The following is a 24,460-nucleotide window of genomic DNA, read 5'->3' as shown; positions in this document are numbered from 1 at the left end:
TAATTAGTCTACATTTATTTTTTTACATGGTTTATATTGTTAGAAGAAAGTTCTGGGTTCGAATCCAGGCCAGGTCAAATAAAGAATACACAGGACAAGTTGCATGGAGCAGAGGCAGAGTTTACTTAACAGCATAATTGCAAAATAGCTATCAAAAGGTAAGCTATACAATCAGAATGCTGAGAGTAGTAATACTATAGTGGGCATTGATTATGTAGATGTGTTAATTGAGGTGGTTTTGCCCTGGGGATGTGTGAAGTCCGGTGAGGAAAGTCATCTCTCATCCTGCAAGATATGTTGATCTTTTCTAGGTATCGAATTTTATGAGGGGTCTGGCATTGGAAATCTGGCATCAGGGAACAGTATTGCGATTAGGAGATTTCCATATCTTTGAAGGGATTTTGCTTTGTGATTGATTTGCCAGTATCTTCTGGCTTCTTGAGAAAACACACTTTGTCAATTTCAGCCTACATAGGATGAAAAGATTTTAAGTGGTTTTATAACTTTGTACATGGGTCAGAGGACCCTTTGCTTTCTAAAAGTACAAGTCCATAACTTCTAACAGTATCTTGTTGCAATTATGTATTGTTTTTTGTATTTTTAGTTTCCAATTTTCAGATGCTGCTCTGATAAAATCCACTTATGTAGTCTATTAAGATATTTTAAAGTAGATGTGAGCCAAGCCTATGAGACATAAAGCTTGTCTTCCTTTGCTGATCTCATCAAAGTTAATATCATTGAAAATATAGACAATTTAGTCAGAATTTCCAAAGTGCCATAAAATCTTCATGATACAGAAAAAATAAAGTTATTAGAATGGTTTGCTTAAAATTTAAACCAAAATGGCATATATTGAGTTTCTGAATATGCATCTGTCTTTCCTAATACTAATTTTGATGCCAAATGAAATTGTTGGGTAGATAAAACAGATAAAAAGAAAGTCTTTCTGTGTTTAGTATATACAGTAAATAGTTTTAGGATTCATGGATGACAAGATATACCAATAGACATAACCTAGTTGGCTCCAATTGAGTTGGAGGAAAAATCATAGTTCTTTCAACAACTATCAGCCAAGATAATAAACAAACTTACAAATGTCAACAAAAGAAATCTATCAGTTGCAGAGGGAAAGTAACAGGTTCTTGTTTTCAGGTTTTATGCATGAAACCAAATGGGCCCTGTCTGCCCTTTACTAAATTTGAAAATATATTTTAGGACACACACACATACACACACATATACATACATACATAATACATACATACATACATACATATACATACACACATATACACACATGCACACATAGACACACACACATATATATACTTATATACACATATATACACACATACATATGTGTTTATGTGTGTGTGTCTATGTGTGTGTGGGTATGTGTATACGCACACACACATATATGACAGGGAGGAGGAAATATTTATTAAATTCTACATGGAGCTGCCCTAGAAAAGCATTCTGGTGCAAAATTCAGATGTGCGGGTAATTTTGGGTGCTCCTAGAATAGCAAATGTTACACCTCTGTTCTGCTTCCAGATTCACTTGAAGGTGCTGGTTTTGACCTTTAAAGGCCACGTGTCATAGGGCTGAGTTATTTGAGGGATCCCCTCTCTTCAGTTGGATCAACCCCTCCCATCAGGTCCAGCAGGAGGAATATGTTACAGGTCCTGCGTGCTAAAGTGCTTCATCTGATGAGACCCAAAAGGCAGACCTTTTCTACTGTGGTACCTGCTCTGTGGAACATCTTTCCCCCTGAAGTAAAGTTGGTCCCAAACTATTAGCATTTACAAACCTCCTCAATTTTTTTTTTTTAAGCAGGCTTGAGGATCCCAGAGAAATTGAGAACCAGCAAGATGATTATATAGTATGAAGGATACTGGTCCATTCCCCTACAGCTTTTTATTTATTTTGTATTCTATTTTTATTTGTAATAGTTGAAAATCAATATCAGAATTTTGACTGTTCTGTCCAAAGCCACATTTGTGAGATGAACAGCTATATAAATCTGATAAAAAATAAATAAAAAACAACTATTGGTTTACTACAAGTACTTGGATTCACATAACACAGTAAGCTTTAATCCATGATGTGTGAATCAGATCAATACCCTTAGAGTCAGATGACAGGTGGGCATTTTACATTTGCAGTATAGTTTCAATTCCAAAGTACTTCTAAAGAAAGTTTGTAATATATGTTACACTGATTCATTAGCCAATGTTTTTTCTCAAATGTAAACTTAAAGCCAGCATCACCTGTTGATTTTAGATTGCTCTGCTGTAGGAAATTTTGTAGATCATTGGTTAAAAGCAAATTAGAAAATTGGACCCAGATCAAGTTTGTTGCATTTAGTTCCTTCTGAAATCATGAGAATTAAATTAAAGCAATGCTGGTTTATTTAACTGATCTTAACAGTAGTAACATCTTAGTCAAAGAAACATAAAAGAAAAAGGAAAGTATTGTGCAATAAACTTTAATAGCTGGATTTGGCTCATCAGATCAACATGATACAGGCTGCTACAGCAGCCATCATGGTACCAGCCAGCAATATAAGGAGCATGATAAGACAGTGTCTAGACCGTTTAATTTCTCTCTCCTTCTTTTTCAACAAGGTATCGTATCCTGGAGTGTAAACATCTTCCATCCAGTACTGTAAATCATTTGGATTTTCCTACAAGAAAATTAATTTGAGTTTTCTTATGCATGGACCATGACTGGACATAATTGAGGTATCACTGCATACTTAGTGCAGGTAGTCCTCGGCTTACGACCACAACTGAACCCAAAATTTATGTTGCTAAGCAAGACATTTGTTAAATGAATTTTGCCCCATTTGATGACTTTTCTTGCCACAGGTGTTAAGTGAATCACTGCAATTGTTAAGTTAGCAGTATGTTAAATGAATCTGGTTCCCCTTTGTTAAGTGAATCTGGTTCCCCTTTGTCTTTGCTTGACAGAAGGCTGCAAAAGGTGGATCACATGACCTCGGGAAATGGCAACCGTCATAAATATGAGTCAGTTGCCAAGCGTCTGAATTTTGATGAAGATCCTGCAATGGTCATAAGGGTGAAAACAGTTCATAAGTCACTTTTTTTCCAGCGCCATTGTAACTTTGAATGGATACTAAATGAACTGGTGTTAAGTCAAGGACTACCTGTAATAAATCACATCTCCCTTTCCAAAGCATACTGCATACTAGTAACCAAATTTAGTCATGGGCATAAAATCAGACTGTCTCCCCGCCTGATGTTTCAGATGGAGGGGTGGATAGGATAGCCTTTTGGAATTTGTACCCTGCCCTTTTTGGATAATCTATGTTTGACTTTTCATAACTATGAACAACATAGCCCATGTTGCAATGCTTTCCGTGGTGACCCTCTTTTTTCACATCTCTTTTAATTTCTGTCTTCAGTAAATAGGTTAATGCGGCTATTAACCTGGTTTTTGTTTTAAAAAAAAGAACGGGGAAAAAATCACACTGAATTTTGATGGTGTTACCTTGAGAGAATGGGCTTCCACAGGGGGAAAAGGGTCAATTGATATAACTTGTACAATTGATATCACATGTACATTGTATGCACATGCACTTCGTGATGCAACTGACATGGAAGAAGAATTTGTATCCTTTGCACAATACCATCATAACTTAATTATGTGATCATGGCTTGTACTGGATGCATATGGGAAGACTACAAAAATGATGGAAGAGCTGAGCAAGCACAGGGAATTAATCAGACATGGGTAGCTAATCCTGGGTTAGATGAACAAATATATTTATCAGGTGTACTGATGATATTATTTAGTTGGCTAATGAATTATCTGAAAACAAAGAACCAGCTTAAGAGACCACAAAGGACAATTCAGTCCCGTGCTATGCATATTCTCTTCTATTGGAATATTTTATCCATCCAAAAGAGGTAAAGGACTGATATTTTGTTAATTTTTTATCAATCTGCAAAATACTGAAACAACTAGTCTTAGCTTAGGTGCTCCCACATGAGTTACAACAATTAAAACAAAATAATTAAACACAGTGCATTGGGTTTCTTTGTTTCTTTTTGCTTTATGGAATTCTTTCTCTTTCTCTTGTTTTTATTTTTTAATGGTATAAGAAATTAAGATCTAAGGAAATTTGAAATCTTGAAAAAAAATGTAAATGGTCTGGCTGATGAAAAGGCTTTTTCTTTTCCAAAGGTCAAAACATTTTAAAGACAAATAAAACAAACTTTTGTAAGCAAAAGAACCTATTTGTACCTAGAGAAATCATACAACTTCCTTTCCTGCTTGATGACATTTTTCCAATGTGGAAAAAAGCTACATGTCTGTTGATTCCATTTCAAGAAACCTGGTGATTTGAGTGGACTCCCATAATGATTTCAAAAATTGCATCCATTTTGGTAGCATTTGTAAAAACTGAGGGAAATATTACACTAGTGTTTCAATCTATTTTTCCTTCCACAGTCTTACATGTAAACATTGCATTCTTAAAGCAGATCTTTTTGTTAGCTTATAGTGTGTAAGACAATAGAAGGGGAAATTATCATACAACAGTAGGCAAAAATATATTCAAGGACACAAAGCATTATGTGTGGTTTCATTGCCATTTGTTTATATTTAATCAATATCAAAATTAAATAAATTGATATTTCTTTTTTTTTCTTTCTGTTCAATCATGTCTGATTCTTGGAGTCTCCTGAAAAAGTCCCTGCAGGTTTTCTGACAAGGTTTTTCAGGAATGGCTTGTCATTGCCTCCATCCTAGGACTGAGAAAATGACTGACCCAAGGTCACCCAGCTGCTGGCTTTGTGCCTAAGATGGGACTAGAACTTACAGTCTCCCAGTTTCTAGCCTGATGCCTTAACCACTACACCAAACTGGCTCTAAATGTAAGCAAACAGAAAAGAAACCACAAACACTGCTGTCTGCTCTTAAACATATACTTTAAGTACTGTTATAACTAAATACTAAATAAACTATCGAGGAGTTAGTAGTAATGCTATACTTTCAGGTTGCTAATGATGAAGAGCAGTGTCTTGTCAACAGACCTTTGCTTCCTGACATCTTACAAAGCCATGTTGAGAAACACTATCCATTTCCTTTGACAGATCCTTTGATGTGAAAGATAGGCCATCTTGACTAACCTTTTGACCTCCAGAAGGATAAATGGATAGTATATCCTATTCCCAAGCTTATCATATTGCTTTGTTCTTATCTTTTATTCCTTAAGTATTGTGCATTTTTATTGTCAATTCTCATGGCATAAAATCCCATATTATTGTTTCTGTAGTAGTAAGAATTGTACCTTTAGATAGTAAGGCAGGCTAGAGTTGGAATGCCTGTCATAATCTTGGACCGTCCATGATGGCTTATGTCTCCTTTTCTCCCAACAATCATCGGCAAGGACCCCATCATAGAGAGGGTTGTTTTTGATGGTTGATTTCAAAGTGACAGGAGTAACATGCTTTCCAAGAGCTTTGTCAATCATTGCTGGGTGAAGCGGGGCCAGATGCCAAACAGGCTGTTCCTGGATGTTTTTCTTTTCTCTCTAGAAAACACACACAAAAGAGGGCTATTATTCAGCTCCCTAAAGACCAACCTTATGCTCAGGATGTAGTCTGAGAGAAATTACTTCAGAGAAATGATCAATCAGTGGCACTGAAAAGATACTGTTAAGGAAAACAATACCACTGTTTTCTCCTTGTAATTGGGTCAAACCATTGGACTAATATGAATGAATCCTTAATAAGAGGGAAGCTTTGTGTATGATAAAACAATCCCTCAGGGTATTCAGATTAAAATTGGTATGAAGATATGATGCAGAACGAACACTTCAAAGCACCAATTAGTAGCTGTGCCTGAAGTAGATATTTTAAGAGGTACTCCACAAAGCATGTTAGCAGGAACAGAGTTTCCATCATTTTGCAATGTTTTGGCAGTCACCTTTCCAGTGAACTCAGTATGGCTGCCCAAATGGTTTAAGGAACTTCCTGGGTTCACCAATATTTATCTGTGTCATGCATACTTTGATACACTATCAAGGGTCTCCACATCTCCATGATGATGATGTATCTCTGTATCTTTTTTCTAAACAAAAAAGCCTTAAGCACCATTACACAATGGACCTGTTCAAAGTCCCCAGGTATTTTAGTAGCCCTTTCTACAATTCTTTCTATATATCCTCTCATCCCAAATCAAACTCAGCCTAGGGAGATCTACTTTGCATCCCCTCACTGAAAGTTGTACTGTAAGAAGGCGACTCAAGAGACAATCTTCTTGGAACACTTTGTGTCTGTGCATAATTTTAAAATAATGTGTTTATAGGAAAATTTAACAGTATTCAGATAAATTATCAGAATTTTCTCATCATTTATATCGTGCCTTTCATCCAAAAGCTCTGGTTCATAACACTCCCAGCCTCACTAATAATACTGACCTGCCTTGTCATTCATTTATTCATTCATTGGATTGGATTTGCCTTTTTTCAGGAACTCAGAACAGCGTACAAAGTGCTGTCTCCTTTTATTTTTTTGCCGCATTAACAAACCCACGAGGCTGGTCATGCTAACAAATAGTTTGACTGGCTGAGACTGGACTGGAACTTGTGATTCCCTGTTCCTAGTTTCATCTCTTTTGTTGAGGTGCAGTCGCCCATATTTGGTATGGTATTTCAAATACAGCTGTACATGCATGTGTATGAAGTCAATGCAATAACACCATTTTGCCCAGTAAAATTAGGATGTTATTACTTCTTGGAGAACTTTGCCATTTTTTATCTCAAACATCTGCACAGCATTTGTTCTGAGAAATCTTTAATTATTTTTACATGTAAATGTGCATTGGAGTAATTTCAACTATAGTTCAGGGCCCGAGGTTATAAAAAATAACTCTTTTGTTGGCATACTTACATTTAAAATGTGGGAAATTGATTTGGCCAAAACATTTGAAGGTCTTTGGAAACTCTATAATTAAGAATAAACTTGTTCCAAACTAATCACCATATCTTACTATAATATTAACAATGTTTTTGTATTATTAGAGCTTCAGCTTCCAAGTTCTATTTATGTAAGAATAGTTGGATAAGATGAAATACTTGTGTGCATATGGTTTTGCATAGCATTTGAAGAAAACTCAGCTAACTTTAGTATTATTTCTGGATTATTTTATTTTACCCTCTGATATCTGGCAGAGTAAGATAATAAAGCATTGGATAAAAACATTTTGGTTTGAAATAGAAGTAACAGGTTGATAAATACTTTACTTCCACCTCTCTAGTGAATAAACTAAACTTTTAGATGAAGAACAAATAAGCACACATGGATATATTAATATGTAATGAAGTGTTTGTGACATCCCTATAGCCTCATATATGCAATTTATGTAAGGAACTGAATTCTAAGAAACCACTCTTTTTTTCAAAAACAAATTCATAGGCAAAAATTCTAGCTTACCCTCAAGATTTAATGAGCCCCAGGACCTAGGTCATTATTCACATCCTTTTCTATACAAAACACACAGATTCTAATAAATCCTTAACCTCATTTGTCCTAAAACCAGCATATTGTTCATCCTTGATCATTTGCTCCACATATGGTATACATCGTGTTTAATACCAGAACTTGCAATATTATTATTATTTTTATTTTTAAATAGTAAAAAAAAGATTTTAAAATAATCTAGGCTAAAATTCCATGCTTATTTATTTTGAAGTAAATCCTTCTGAATGAATCCCATTACTAAAATATATGTATAATTTTGACAATCCATTTTGGGACATCTTTCTATTTTAAGTTATATTTTGTAGAGGGCATGGGAATGGCCTTGAAGGAGGAAGAGCCACTACCAACCCAATGGTCAGATAAATGAGGCCTTAGTACAGGCCAAGAAAATAACTTGAAAAAATATCTTAGATAAGCCATTCCCTGGTTCACATGAAGCCTGCCTTCCATTGAGGACCTGTATACTGCACAAGCAAGAAAGAGGGCTGTGAAAATATTAACAGACCCCTCACATCCTGGGCATAAACTTCTTCCCTTAAGACGACACTATAGGGCATTGCAAACCATAACAATTAGACACAAGGACAGTTTTTTCCCCCATGCCATCACTCTGCTTAACAACTAATTCCTACAACACTGTCAAACTACTGAGTAAAGCTGTATTACTATGATACTCCTCATCTTTCCTACCTATCATCTTCTTATGACTATAACTTTGTTGGTATCTTACAATTTATATTGTTTTTTAGTATCCTAGTATGATTTATGTTGTTTGCTTAGCTAGTATTCTATGATTATCACTAAGTGTTGCATCTTATGATTGATGATGAAATGTTGTATTTTACGATTGCTGATGAATTGTATTTCATGTTGTTTATGATCACGATTATCACTATTACTGCATGTACACTGAGAGGTTATGCACCAGAGATAAATTTCTTGTGTGTCCAACCACACTTGGCCAATAAAGAATTCTATTCTGTTCTATAAAGTGAGGGTGATGGAAGTACCCTCAGACTTGCAAGATTCGCTAACTATAACTGTTACAATAAAAGTAGTAACCTAAATAGCATTGATTTTTTTTAATCCGGTCTATTTTATTGGGCTGATATTTATATAGTATAGATGCTTAGTAGTGTTTTTTCCATTTCTTTTTTAATGATTAGGATAATACCTTTAATAGGCCAACTTAAGCTCCTGAACAATATGCAAACCTTCAGACAAGATATTACAAAAGGTAGATGGGAGGTATTATGAGAGGAAAAATAGACAAAAAATAATAATTAAGTCTGCATCTTGTGATAAAATAGAAACAAGTTACAATTACAGTATTAGGCATTATGGGATGCTACAAAATTTTGAGACTGCAGGCAGGATTGCTGGAGTAAAAAACAAAGCAAGCAAATAACTCTTTTGAGTTCCTTTGTATTTAAGATTCCATAAAAAAATTAACATCCAGCTGTTTGTTCAGGTCTTTAAAAAAAAGTAGAGTTAAGTCAAAAGAGTAGAACCAGTGCCTTGCTGTTGAATAAGATCCATGAAAATATGACAGGCAAAGACAAGATGCCAACATACTTATTGTAAATGGAAAGTTTCACTTTATATGCACTCTAGAGGATCTTTCATTGTATGCATTATAAATGCTTAAGTTGTTTTTGATGGCCCTTAACACATAGCAGGAGATCTTGTTCCTCTGCTTTATGTACTGGATTCAGCAGTGAGCCAAGTATTGGAACAACAAAAGATCACAGTGGTGGCTGCAAAAGTGAGCATTATGGGTTCAGGACATACATAGAGAAGTTTTTAAAAGCAGGATTCAGGACTCATCCAATTCAAGTAAGACAGCTAAACAATACCTTAACCACCAAACCCTCTACTTTGGCACAACTTTTCTTTCCGCTACTAATTTAAAATACTTCTTCACCCAAAATAATACTGTCAGGGTGAAAACAGAGGGGAAAAAGAAGAAACAGACGATTATTATTTTGTAGCAACTGAGGAACAAAACAGTTCCTCACTTTTGTTTCCCTTAGATTAAATATAAAATATTGTGTGACACTATTGCCTTGGATATTGAACTCTTGACAAAGCACAAAAGTAATGCTGGGCAAAAGAAGTGTGCACAATAATTGCCAAAAGTTTGGAAATTCTGCTTCCTTGAATATAGTGCCTCATTATGTCAAGTTAGAACCAAGTCTGGAACTTAAGCTGCTTACCTGTGAATAGACTCGATTGTGCCACTTCTGTTCTTCAGGAAAAGGTTCTGGAAAATTTGCCAACCAGGTTTGTAAAAAGACTGATGTTTTTGCTAAGGACTTCACTTCTAGCTGAAGGAATTTATCAGGGTTGTTGTTATTTGGCAATGCAGAGAAATCCATCTTTCTCCCTTACCTTTTAGTGTAACTGAGTTACTCTTCTCGGCAGCTAGTTTTGCTTTCAATAATTAATTAAGTGAACAAAGATAGGGCTTTTCTGATACTTGAAATTGTATCTGGCTGTCTTGGATGCCAAGCAAACTCATTTCCTAATGCCTGCGCAAATTGCAGGGAAAGCTATGAAGGGGTCCATCAAATGTGATTATCAGTACCTGTGTGCATGATTTGAATCTACAGCAACAGTATTTTTATGTAGCATTTTAAGGTTTAATAATTTAAGACAAGTAAACTCAAGTCAATTTAAGTAGAAACGATGCAAGCAGGGGGGAACACTTTGATTTGCAGCATGATTTTGATGTAATCCAGATTGCAAACTGACATGGCATATAACCTTTCTATAAGATGGAAACTAAATAGCTCTCCAAAGAGAGTTCCTTATTAGGACTAATATAGCTTTGGGAGAGGAGGAGTCATAGAACAAATGCACTGCACCATCTAATGCAACAACACATTGCCAGATCCTACTGGAAAAACACAGTTTTAATATTTGTATGATTAAATTATATAACAGGCATTTGGTGACGTTTTTCGTGTTGCTTTCAACATATGCTTGAAGATGGCCAGTCACCTTTCCTTTTCCATGTTTTTTCTAAGCACCGGACTGTTCTGATCATTGGGTTGCAACATAGGGCAGTTGCAGTGAGAAACAAAATAGATTTTTATTATGTATATTTATATTCCTTATTTTAGGCTTCTCTTTTATATGGAGCTAACTTTTGCGTGGCTAACTGCTTTTTCACAACCAGGAGCAGGATTAAAATAATTTCACACAATATAAATAAGCATGCTTCTTCCCACAGACGAGAGCACATACAGTAAACTGTATTCAATAGTTAGCAAAATTATAGGCTTATTCATGCATGGTTTTAAAAAACCTGCTGTTATGAGTACAAATCTCCTGAATATTCCTTTTAGTGGTTGTGAATGCTTGGTTGCTGAGTTCTTCTTGAAGCCAGAACAAATCTTCATTAGAATTTAATAAATAAAACAAACAAACAAATCAATGGTTGCTCTGGCCCCAAAAAGGAAACCAGTAATTAATGCTTCCTTTTGGTAGAGATTAAAAGTTTGTCTTAGGACAAATAAACCAGTTGTGGGGATGATTTGGTGATCCCTTCTATCACGGATCATCTTGCACACATATAAAAATGCCTGTTATTTTGATATCACTGACCTGTTCTCACATTGAAAAAAACAAATCGAAATGATGTAAGTCCTGGCTACCTGAGAGACACTTATCTCTAGTTGTACTACAGACTTTGATTAAGCATTGCCATTTACAAAGACCCAGGAAACACACCTTCTCTGGCCTATAGAATGAACTTCCCTCTGAGATCCAGATGGCTTTCACCCTGCTGCTGTTTTGGAGGGCTTTGAAGACCTGGATCTTTGTTTATGGCAGTGGTTCTCAACCTTTTTAATGCCGCGACCCCCAACCGGTCGTAAGCCGAGGACTAAACCGGTCGTAAGTCGAGGACTAAACCGGTCGTAAGTCAAGGACTACCCAACTGGTCGTAAGTCAAGGACTTTCCCTGCCCAGGAGCGCCGTGCATTCTGAGACGGAGCAGACCGACCACCAGCTGGCCCAGCCCAAGGGAGGTAAGGCACCCACCGGAAAAGGGGGAAAAAAATGGCGGACAAAAAAAATGGCGGACAGCCTTGCTTGGAGACCCCCGTGAAATGGTCGATCGACCCCAGATGGGGTCGCGACCCATAGGTTGAGAATCGCTGGTTTATGGCTTTGGTTAGGATAGGTCCAGCCTCTTTCAAGGTTGCTATCTTGTTTTACAGTGGGTTTTTTTTCTAAACCACTCAGAGTCATTGGACTTGAGTGGTACCATATACATAAATAAAATACTTAGACATTAAAGTTTTATATGACATGAGACAAACGTAGTTTAGGATAGGTTTTGCTTGCAGAATCATCTATAATCCTTTTGCCAACTGCACCAACCATGGTAACCAACATGCCTCTGTGACATTTTTCTGCCACACAATGCCTTCATTTCATTCCATGTCATGAGCAAGAAAGGATCAAGACAACCTTAACTGTACTCACAATACACAATATTTTCTCATGTGGGTTGGTTTCCGAACGTTTCGTTACCAGGCTAGGTAACATCTTCAGTGGAATTTAGGAGATGTCATTGACCTAACCCACAAGTTCAGAGAACAAACCTTCACCCTCATCCTACACCCGAGCTACAGATATTTGCCACTATCGCAAATATTTTCTCTACTAAGATGACAGCATCCAACAATAAATGCAATGTGAATAAAATCTGCTAGATTTTGGCCATCCAATAAGTCAGAATTGAAGTCGGGAGATGAGCTCAATGCATTTATTACCAGGTTCAGACTGATATGGGCATACAAAATTTTTGCCTCTAGTCCCCAGGCGGTGTTGTAGATACCATCCTGAAATTGTTTTCCTAGAACCATACATAGCAGTGTATGAAACGTGAAGACAATTACTTGGGAATGGGGTGGGGGGTATGAAATTGCATAATAGTGAAATTGCATAATAGCCTGAAGCAGTACAATACTGAAATGATGGGACCAACCTCTTGTTCCAAAATGAAGCCCTGAACAGAACATGGAGGAATCTAGAAGTTGCCATATGTTACCTACAGTATATGAAAGAAAGGCAAGGAGATATTTTAAAGAATAGTGGGTTGTGTAACTCAGCTCCTTTCATGACCTGGATAGCTTTGTGTTTGTTTTATTCAACGGGCTATTACAGAATGGGGTACAAGAAGAAGGGAAGGAGTCTAAAGACATCAAAGTCCTACTATCAGATTTGCCCCATTTTTATGGCAGCGTTGTGATTTGGAAATTCTGATTTTCTTATCAGGTAGTGACATGGTTCAGAGGGAGAAAAAAGGGTAACTAGAAGAATCAACAATTGTTTTGTGTATCAGGTGCTGCACACTCATAACCAGGACAGCACTGCTGGGTTTGACTCATGAGAGATGCAATATAGGCAGGGTATTTATCAGCAACAGAGGCAGCAAATTTCATGCTGCTTAGTTTTCAGTTCATTTAAAGATCAGTGGATAGCACTTTAACACAATAATAGAGAAAGATCTTACATACACATGGTTGGAAAGTAAAATTTTCTATAGTTTTTCGGTAATTATTTCCAGTCAATTCTGGAATTAATTCTGTGTCTGAACCACTAGTATAACTCAAAGTAAGGCAGCTTCTGCTGTTCAGTGTCTGCTTTTTTTCCCTCCCTGTCCTGATTTTATTATGAACCGAAAACAGATGTTAAGGAATAAGAAAAGGTATATAAATGGAATTTATAAAAATATATATTTATACATCTCTAATTATATTTATTGAAAATATAAAAATCAAGTGAGTTATGTACAAAATTTCAAAAGGAAAGTGTTTTCTTCACATTTCACAAAATTGTAAAAGTGTATTTTTAATAACTTTTTTGTAATGAAACAATTTATCACAGAAGTATCTTATAAGTTTTTTTTAAAAAAACCTGAAAATGTAGCCTGATTCATCGTAAGCATTAGGTTCCTCCCACTGGTAAAAGAAATTTCCCCAAAATTACATGTGAACATTGCAAGTTAGCCACCGGCCTTTTGCTTGGTATACTTAAAAGCAAATGACATGTTAAAACAGCACAGACTTCTTTTAAAAGATGTTCCAAGGTTCATAAAGGTGTTTTTCTACATTACATAAAGGAGTGCAACAGAGATTCAGTGTAAATCTTTACAGTGTTTAACTGCTTCAATACTTGTGTTCAAGTATATGTTCACATGATTAAAATGCCTACTTTGCCATGTTTGTCTAATTTTGATATAAAGATTTATAAATTACAGTAGATAATTTCCTATAGTACGTTTCTAAGGGCACACACAGCTCTTACCAACTTAAGGCGTTCCAACAATTTCCAGAGTACATTTATACAGAAAATATATAAAATGATACAGAGGGTTGATGAAAATTACCCACAACTTCCTAGAATTAACTCTTGTGATTATTTTGGTGGAACAACGATGAAAATGTAGCTTAAGAAACTGGCTATATTCATGGATGTGCTGAGTCAAGTGTTACACTTGCTACATAAATACATTTCCAAGAACAGTTTGTGTTATATATGGCCCTTTACAAAGTATGAATGGAGTTCCAAAACCTGCTGCAAAATTTCTGGAGTCAATCTGACTCTGAGCACCAACATATAAACAAAATAAAAATAAAGATGACTTCATTTCCATATACAGTACAGAAAAAACTATTCATCTAAATAGAAAATAAATTCAGGGTAGTATGATAGCTTATTATCCAATGCAGTAAGCAGTTTAATAGGCTTAAGTGCCTTTGATTTCAAGTGAACAAGACTAGCAAACTTATCTATCTGTAGTACTGCACTACTTCTCTTTTGAATAGCAAGGATGCCAAAATAGTTGCTTACCTTGTTGAATATAAACATTTAAAATAGTATTTTTAGAAAAAGTCTCATAAATGTATCCAAAATAATTCATATAAAATTTAATTATGGAAACTCTGATCATAAAACCCAAACAAAAGCTATTTAACCATTTTTTTTAAATGTCTGCGCAGGCAAAAATAAATTACTTTGATTAAATTATATGTAATCTGATATATTTGGTTTGAGGAAATGTGTGTGAGTTTATAAATAATGTGATTGTGAAAAGCTGAGAGCCCACGAGCCTGCCTGCTACGGGTCAACTCCTCTGCTGCATCTTCTGTGCATAAAAGTCCCTGCATGTTTCACAGCAACGTTGATACCATCTCATGTCCTGACACAGGTTCTTCTCTCGTATCACTCTGCAATATACAGTCCATTGGTCTCCAAGACACTTGAATGTTAAGGCAGCTGAGAAATAAAACAGAATCACAGATATCACTATGGCTCTATATCACATAGGAATATTCAACCTTTCTGGTTGGTTTGCACATCTGAAATTTTAAGAGAATATTATGGGCATTTTCAGAAAATAGCTGTTATGGTAAGCATGCCTAATTACAAAAACATATTTAGATCAATAAAATCAATTAAATAAAATAGATAAGGATGTGTTCATAACATCCTGCTCTCTGATGTTTTAGCTGCCTTAGTTATTAGCCTTGTTTTTTATAGGCAGGTGGGCACAGTTCTGAACACAACATTGGGCTATAGCTATTTTTTATTTTCCAAAAACATCTGGTTCTAGAATTGAGATGGGACATTATTGCTTTGTTTCATAGCATGCAAGATCCCAAGAGATCTGTCATTTGCAAAGTAGGTAGTCCTTACAAGCTGGACAGAAAAAGTCATTTATTTAATTTAATTTTTTAAATGTACTTGATAACATGTTATGAAACAACAAGCTAAGAATGAAATACAACTAAAATATAAAAACAGTTTTAGAAATGTAGAAACAAAGGCTAATTTTTTAAGCAAATTATTAGGATTCAGTATCACTTAACACCATCTAGACTAGCTTCTAAACATTTGCTGCAAAAAACAGATGACCATTTTTGAAAAGTCTCTATTAGAATCTTTGTATATTATCACCTATCTAAGGAACTGTAATGATAGTGGTTTCACCATAAGATTGGCAAAGAAGAATTGGATAGTGGTATATACCTCTTTCCCTTAGGTGCACAGTATGCAGAATTTACATTTCCATGTAACTGTTGAGTACATAATACAAAATTAAGCAAGGATTTATGTTAGTTAGTAAAAGGTTATACTCTCTTTTGTCTTGTCTTCTGCATGAGACATATGTATAGAGGAGGATGAATAGTTCTTATTTTCAACTAAAAACTTTGTGATGGTCTCATTGCCACCTGGTATAAATAAATATTCCTTAACACTCATACTTACTGTATGTGGGTTTTGCTTCTGAATCCAAAAGTACCTATCACCTACTAGACTGGGGAGAGAACAATATAGGAGCCTCTTAAATCTAGACTGTTATAAGGATGATTCTGTATATGGTACATTTATAATTCTTAAATAGTTCACATATAGTATGCTTATGGCACAGAGACTATATTGATCTACAATATAGTCTCTGTGTCATAAGCATACTATATGGGTTATCTGGAACATAGACTTAATATTTCTTTCACAGTTGAGGTAAAAAGAAGCCAGAATTTTGATCTTAGGAGCCAGATAAACATAACTTGAAAATCGCAGGACCAAACCAGAATAGGCATCTTCATATGACCTTTGCAGTCACTTACCCAATCTAGGTGATGTAATTGTGTTCACATTAATTTTTTCATTGCAGGGCTGCAGGTGGCAAGGTCTGTAGGCTGCAGGCTTTTCAGAGGAGAAACATTCACTGCCATGCCTTCCTGTGATCTTGTGCATGCACTGGATGACCCGTGACTGCATTCCTTTTCCACAGGTGATAGAACACTTCAAAGAATACAAGATACACTTACATAAGGAAAAATGTATTTTTTTTTTGCCCAAAAAATTAAATCTACCTCAATCTAGATATTAAGAAATGGAAATTATATTATTAAGAACAGATATAAAACAATCAGAAAAATAACATGATCTCTATTATATCGGGCACAGTATCATGGTTGCTATTTCATCGTGGATGGAATAAGTAAATATAAAATGGAATGTGGAACACCTAAGTTGAATGAAGTTGTGGCTTAACAATTTGAAACAGGAATGATCCTGTTTTATCACTTTGGAAGTCATAAATGTATTTCCCCAAACACAATTTTATGCAAAGGTGTACATAAAAATGGCATATCAATTCACTTTTTTCTTTGGTGACAGAAGTACAAATTCTGGAAGAACACCCACAGAATTGTAGTTGGCATTTATTCACTCAATTGCAAGTCACTTCAATATCAAAATAAATTTTTCAGTGCCAAAACCTTCATATTCCAAAGACTCACTATCAAGGAAGTAGGACTGATCAGCAAGTGGGATCCCCTAAACATTTACAGAGGATCAGTTTTAGATTGGGAAAGCAAGGTTTAATGGAACAAAACCTTACTAAATCCAGTGTGAACTTAGACACTATGGCATTACCACACCATAAAATCCAGATAGAAAATCATCATTGTGCATTACACAAACAGACTAAATTCAATTCTTTTATGAAAAACTGTAGAACTGCTGTCAGCCACTCTAGTCCCTATAATATGGTGGCAATCTGCAGGTTTATTGCATACATAGAATCCTCAGGAAAGTCTGTGTGGCTTTTCATCAATTTTCTGCTCTCTGGTAAATATCAAGCCTTTTAAGTTGGTGTCAACTGCAAGACAAGTTGCCAGCTTAAAAGAATTTGATATAAAGAAGAACATTTTTGTAATGTGTAACATACCTTGTGCCTAAACATACCTTTCTTTACAGTACATTTTAAGTAGGTCACATGTGGTTTCATTAAATCATTTCAAATTCAGAATACATTGTTACATGTGAAAACCATATACCTCATAATGTGAACTGCTTTTAACTGCTCTTGATTAGCAAATAATAATTATATAGACAAGGTTACCTTATCTGGACTGGAAAATGGTTCCAGCCAGGGGTATCCTATCTGGGCTGGAAAAATATCTAATAAACACAAACATTTTTTTGTAATATTTTATTAATTTTCTAATTTTACATTTAAGTATTTAAAAAGCAACGTGGTGGCTGGGTTAATCGATAATTCAGTAACATACAAAAATCTCTAGTACAAATCTCAAGCTACCACATCAAATACTTCCTTTCTTTTTTCTTTAATATCTACTGTCTCGTATTTGAACTAATATACCGTAGTTCTTATTATATCAGTTAAGTAAAAATAGCATTGTTACATTTATCAATAAATTTTTAGCTTATACATATCCTTGTTGCTTTAACATTCAATCTTTATAGACAATCAATGTCCTGTTGTTAGTTTCCCAATTTTTAGTTTCCCATCAATATTTAAATTTAACATTTGATATTTATAATTTCCAAGTTTTAGGTAACCAAAGTTTCCTTCATCTCAATTCATAACAAAGTCTAATATTCAAGATACACATCTTATCTATTTGAGTATATTCTATTTCCCACCATCTTACATCATCTAGTTAATAATACAGTATAACATCCTTATTTTCAACTAATTTCCAAATGCGATGACAAACCAGAAGTCACTAATAAACACAAACATTTTTACTCTGCACCTCTACATGCAGCATTAAATGTTTTAAAAACCTATCTAAGCAACAATCCAAGCAGAGTATTTTTGTCAAAGAATACAAAAAAGAATATTCCACAAAGAAGGTGATGACAGAAAAACATGCAGGTTTTGGTGTGTTCTTGCAAAAGCAATATAACCTATTTCAGTTTTTATTTACTACTAATCACATGGAGATAATATGAAATGTTTCAACTTGGAGCACACAAATGTTACTTGAGATTCCTTCGTTGCTGAATTTTCCAAAGACTATATTTTGAAACAAGTACAAAATGCTTAGATCATGGGTGTCAAACTTGCCATGTCACATGACGTGTCGCGACATATTGCGACTCTTTTTGCATTGCCGGCAAAGGGATGGGCGCGGCTTCAGTATGATGAAACCGGCGAGCCGGCAGTTTGACACCCCTGGCTTAGATTAAAAGCTGAGGACATTATGTAATATCATAGTTTCTTCCAGCAGGTCTCTGGAAAAATTAAGGAAGAAGCTGCCCCTGCCAAAGAATAGCATTTAAACTGTCTTCTTCAGCTATAATAGTTTGCAATCACTGCTGAGCTTCATAAAAAGCTTCAATTGAGAGTGAAAATCTGTACTACTGTTAACAACAGAGGTTTGGACAATTTGTTCCAAGAACAAATGATTGCTTTAGTTAAAAACTACAAATCACCTATTCCAAAACACAGAGAACATAAGGGGGGGGGGAATAAAGTCTTGTTGGAGACCATCAGCGATCTCCTGAACTCAACTAGATCAGGACCTTAAAAGTTATAGATTATTGATATATCTTAAACATAAACAAGAAAAGAATCTGCTTTATGCAGCAGAATAGATTTTAAAAGCACATTTAGTTTGTCCAGGCTTCTAAAACTTACTAAGCAGGATAACCAACTGTTATTATTCACTGCAAATCAGACTAGGGAGAAGGATTTTTCTAGATTACATAAATGTATAATACATATGACTTGTTAACACTGTTTCTTTCTTCTAACAGGAAGCTAACAATCCCCACTCTCGTCTAGTCTCTGTCACATGCACGTTCTGAATCCCCATTATCATTTTTCTGAATCTGTACAAATACTTTTGATAAGTATTTAAATTTCCAAGTCCACAACTTGGAAATTTAACTAAAACTTTTTTTTGTTTTTCAAAGTAAAAAAATACTATTCTACATATAATTTAAGGCTTATTTTGCAAAAGGAAACTAAATACATCTGAGGCAATAATGAAAATCTGATTTTTATAGGCAGGAAGCTGCTTTGATACTTGTTTCCCAATTGACATGAACAGCATTTATTAATAAGATTTTCTGTAAGACTGAAAACTAGTCTACACTAATTACATACAATGTAATTTCCACTTAGATCATTATGCCAGAATACAATTATTACCATCAGTCATTGTCTTTTTTTAAAAAAAACAAATCACAGAATACTTTGTAAAATGAAACACATGCAATATTGGCTAGCCTTTAGAGAGCCTGGGATACAAACCAGGACTTGAAACCTATTATACAACCAGATGTACTTATACAGCTATAAAATATTACTAAATATAAAAGCTGTTCCAAGATGACCTTTGGGTACTCGGACCCTATTTCAGGGATATGAATCTAGAGACCATTTTTAATATTCAGGGGTAGCCAGAGCAGTGCTGAAATTAATTTTTTAAATCTTTTGCAGTTGTGTCCAGAACAAATGCAAATATTAGAACTTAACAATAAAATCACCATGGTTGTTTTCTTTTTGTGTTTTGCGACGTACTGTGAAATGAACTTGAGGTCTGAGTTATATGCTTGTACCCATGCAGGTAGTCCTCATTTAATGACTGCCTCATTTAGCGATCAGTTACAACAGTGATGAAAAAATAACTTTGAGACCAATCCTCGCATTTACCACCTTCACAGGTTTGTAAAGGAGGGAAGTAAGATCATAACCACAGTCGTGGTTTCATTTAGCAACAGATTTACTTAATGACCGAGTTGCTTGTCCCGATTATGGTAGCTGTACAAGGCTATCTGTATGTTAAAGAATTAACTATCAGATCTAGAGAAGAGCTATGCAATTGTCATTTCTATTCAACTAAAGTCGTAGGGACTGGTAAATTTTCTGTCAGCACTCACAGAGAACAGGGAGTAGTATTTATAGTCTCCTGCCACTCTGAATTGTTTTATAGGTTCTCCATGACTCCACCACATATTTTGAGTGTGTAAAATTCATATTATTCTGTTTTTCTATATATACATCTCATATTGGTCTGTGTTGTATGTTCTAAGAGTTGGTGTTTCCCCATCTGAACACACAAAGATTTATTTCTTTAGTAATTTTTCTCCAAGGTCTGGCAACATAAAAAAATATTCCCCGTAATGTTTTGGCACACTCAATTTCTTTTCTAATTCTGTAATTGTGATTCTATGATTATCCTGTCTCGGTCCACTGAAATCACAGACACACAAGGTATGAACAAACAAGCTGACAATAAGGAGTTGAAAAACACAATGGCGAAATAAACAGAAAGTTTATACCAACAATAATCAGTAAAGAATAAATCTATGCTAGGCCTGTGCAAATTCTTCGTATGTCGGGTTTCTGAAGAAGCTACACAAGGTTGGAAAAAAGACACAGCTGATTTAACTATTTGAAAAAATGCTAACTGAATAGTTCTTCCATGTTTTCAAACGCCTCTTCTGAAGGACATTCATAACTCTAGTATACTGTATACAGTACATTTAAATTTGTTTTTATGGTTAAATCAGAATACATCAGTATTATAATCTTATGTTTTTTTCTCATTTTTCTTTTATTCGTGCTTTCTCCTTCACTAAAAATACATTGCACGGTATTTGGCAAAGTCTAGTACTGACAATTTCATAAAAAAACATATTGTACCTTGGACCAGTCTCCCATTCTCCAGATGTAACATTTGGAATAATCTTCACAATCTTCTGATTCTCTGGGTCTTGTGGACAAAACACATTTCTTCCGAGGGTTGGTGCACCTTACAGTCCGATGCCGTATGCCTTTGCCACATTTTACAGAGCACTGTAGGAAGATGGAAACATGATTCAGATCTTTCACCAGCATCCCCAACCTGTTGGAGCTGCAGCTCCCATAATTTTTACACATATCACCCAAAACCAGCATTGTAAAGCTGATACACAGCCCTGATTTCTATCCTGTTCTTAGTACATAGTTTCCGACATAGTTTCTGTAAGTCACATAGACACTGGCTGGTTTCAGGCACTTAAATAAAGCAAATAAATAAATAAATATGTGAACGAGGGAGCAAATATCCCATGCTTCTTAGGTGACCCGTGTATCCTTTGGAGCTTCTTGCAAAGGTTGGGAGTTGGGAATATTCCCAGGCTTCATCACGGTTATTCTAATCCTACATGAGCAGAATAGATTGTGGTGAGGAAGAGACTTAGCATAGCCATTGTCTAGAATCTTCTAGAGTATACCTGCTAAGGTTATAACAATATAGTTTTTAATCTAGAACAATTTGGTCTATATGGTGTGGACAAATAAAGAGCTGAACTTTGACAGGATTGTTCTGTGATTCCTGGACTGGGCCTGACATCTATTCTGAATAACATTTACACAAAAACTCTGGGATAAATAAACCATAAATTTAGATATGGTATGATCAATAGGCTGATGAAACCCAGTTGTAGATCATCAAGCCTGGGCCCATTGGTGGAATGACTGGTGGTTTTCAATGTCTGGATTCGATGCAACCCAAATAGGTCAGAGTATCGATTAATTCAAAAGCCTTCTGTCTCCAGGATTGTCCCATTCTTGATTCCCAAATGGCATTGTGCCATCAGAGAGAGCAGGATCAATTCTGGAGGGGTCTCCCGGACTCAGAACTTTTGCTCTGGGGACAGGTAGAATACATTGTCAGGAGTGGCCTTTGCCAGCTTTGGCTGGTATGCTACTTGTGACCTTACCTGAAATAAAATGTACTGAGTAGGGAATGCCCTTTTAAAGAATGCTTAGCTGACACTGACAATGAATCTTTTTCATCACCACATGAAGCTTTTTATACTTGCCCTGACATTTTAAGTATTTTGTTATACTTTATCTTGGTATAGAATATTGTTTTATTCCAACACACTAGAACCAATAGAAATAAATTATTTCTTAAGTTTATGACAACTGTCTTGTAATAAATTGGATGAGCGATAGCTTAGAAATACCATACGTAAATAAATAATCCATGCACCTCTGACCACACGCCAGCTTCCCACACTGTCATGCAGTCCTGGCCTTCACAGCGCTGTGTTGAAGTAGGCTTAGGGCCAAGACAGTCTCTCTCTCGGGCTCTGATCAGGGTTCCATTTCTCAGTTGCTGAGTACAGGCCACCTGCCTATTCTGTGTCCCTTTCCCACATGTCCTTGAGCATGAAGTCCACTCAGTCATCATCCACCTAAAGAAAAAGGGGGAAAAAATCATGAATTGGCATTTAGTTAGATTTTCAAGCCAAAATAATCTTCAAAATATTTTCTAGTTCTGCTTGATTTTAAAATGCATTTTAATTGATCTTGGTTAATTCAATTTTTTGTAAATCCTTGTTGAGCACTACTAATATAGCAGTCCTTTAACCTATGAAATGACAGTCTTCTTCGTTTGATTTCTTGGTACTGAATGTTTTATACAATACTATTTCTGTCAAACTTAAGCCAAAGTATAGTGATATTTCATGCGTTATAGAAATGATTTATTAGCATTATTATAAAATTGCACATTAAGTCTAAAAAAATCCCACACCAACCTATCTTGAGGGAAATATTAATGAAATATGTGAGAGTTTCAGTAGTTTAACAATACCAGAAACTATATGTCATGAAAGGATACATATTTGCATTTAAGCAGTACTTTGAAAATGCAAATAATATCAGGAGGAAATTTAAAATGTAGCTTTTTTTTCTCCTTCTGAATTCTTTACTTTGAAGCTGATATTTTCGTTATTAGGAAATAATCTATTAGTACCAATGGAGATGTCTATGGATAGAAATGCCAACTTCAAATGAGTGAATTTTTCAGGAAGATGGCTGGAAGTAGAGCTAAATCCTTTCACTTTAATATGATTAATCTCTCTGGCTATCTTCATTAAAAAAAAGTGAAATAAAAATTTATCCAACTAGGTTCTGTTTTTAAATTAAAATCTTATGTATACATGGAATAAGAAAGGAAACTAAAGTCATGTTGGTTACTTTTATGTAGTCTTTCTTAAAATTAGCACTGTTTACTTTCAGTGGAAAGAAGAAAATGTGTTCTACAATTGAAAAAGTGAAATTATGGGAGAAACATGACAAGAAGACAAGAATATGATATTTAATCTCCTCCTTGCCTGTTCATGCACCTAAAAATACTTTTATCTGCTATTTGATTTGATATATGGGATAATACAGGTTTCTATTTCTATTATCTTAACCTAGCACCATTCCTAACATTCTGTTTAATTATTTGTGATTTGCTAACTTTTCCAAAATCTACAAAGCTATCCAACATAAACACGCAAGCATTATCTCTAGTAATGACTCCAATTTAGTATTGTGTTAACCATCACTGATTACTATTAATCTTTTTGTTCTCCTGATGCAGATAATTTGAATTATCTAATTATATTTCTCACAGTCTACATTATGTTTTCTTTTGATAAAAGAACAGTGGAGAAGTTGAAAGCTGAAACGAATTGCTTTAAAAATCTTAGTGTATCTATTTTGTTAATTATCACTATTATAAATATATAGTTTAACTAATTAACTGCATCCTTTTGAAAATCAGATCATCATTCTTGAACTTCTAATATACATAACTAGATATATGATATATAACAGATATATAATATCTAGTACTTTTTGTTCCATAAAATCACAGAAAGAAGAGATTAATAGTCACAATCTGATAATTATGGTTGGAAATTTACATGTCACAAGTAGCCTCTCCCCATTTTCGCTTCCTATGTATCACTTCCTTGCTTAATTTTTTAGACAGAGGCATCCATTATCCATTCAATGTCAAAGAGAATATCCCACAACTATGAGTTTGATTTGATTTTGATTTTGATTTTATTAGATTTATACCCCGCCCTTCTCCTGACGGACCCAGGGCGGCTTACAGCAAGCTAAAAACAGATAAAAACCCTACAAACACCGTTTTAAAAATATAATTAAAAGAAATATTAATTTTGCCGTTTCATTTAAAATTTTGTTAACACCCAATATAAAATCAAATTAAAATCCAATCTAAAATACCCCTCAGGCCAGCCCCGCTAGCTGGAATAGCCATGTCTTGAGGGCGCGGCGGAAGGAGGGGAGATCCGGAATGACCCGGATCTCTGGG

General features: G+C 35.1%; 2 protein-coding genes across 2 annotated transcripts in view; both read right to left on the bottom strand.

The window, feature by feature from the left end:
• Nucleotides 1-2,509: 2,509 nt before the first annotated feature.
• MINAR2 (membrane integral NOTCH2 associated receptor 2) lies at nt 2,510-9,889 on the bottom strand. The gene is made up of 3 exons (XM_015815260.1): nt 9,728-9,889; nt 5,318-5,560; nt 2,510-2,686 (listed from the first exon to the last, which is right to left on the bottom strand). The coding sequence occupies exons 1-3, from the start codon at nt 9,887-9,889 to the stop codon at nt 2,510-2,512; spliced, it is 582 nt and encodes a 193-aa protein (XP_015670746.1).
• A 3,425-nt stretch (nt 9,890-13,314) lies between these two features.
• Nucleotides 13,315-24,460, bottom strand: part of ADAMTS19 (ADAM metallopeptidase with thrombospondin type 1 motif 19) — a 103,629-nt gene continuing 92,483 nt past the window's right edge. Inside the window, exons 20-23 of the mRNA XM_015815259.2 lie at nt 22,337-22,541; nt 21,001-21,153; nt 16,160-16,337; nt 13,315-14,804 (exon numbers count right to left, since the gene is read on the bottom strand). Of these exons, the coding sequence (XP_015670745.2) occupies nt 14,653-14,804; nt 16,160-16,337; nt 21,001-21,153; nt 22,337-22,541 (688 nt within the window). The 3' untranslated portion in view covers nt 13,315-14,652. The remainder of the gene's footprint in view (nt 14,805-16,159; nt 16,338-21,000; nt 21,154-22,336; nt 22,542-24,460) is intronic.

The sequence above is a fragment of the Protobothrops mucrosquamatus genome, unplaced genomic scaffold, assembly GCF_001527695.2.
Source record: "Protobothrops mucrosquamatus isolate PMUCROS unplaced genomic scaffold, P.Mucros_1.0 scaffold329, whole genome shotgun sequence".
Classification (NCBI taxonomy): Eukaryota; Metazoa; Chordata; class Lepidosauria; order Squamata; family Viperidae; genus Protobothrops; species Protobothrops mucrosquamatus.
The sequence above is the reverse complement of the archived record's forward strand: the minus strand, read 5'-3'. Positions and strand labels throughout refer to the sequence as shown.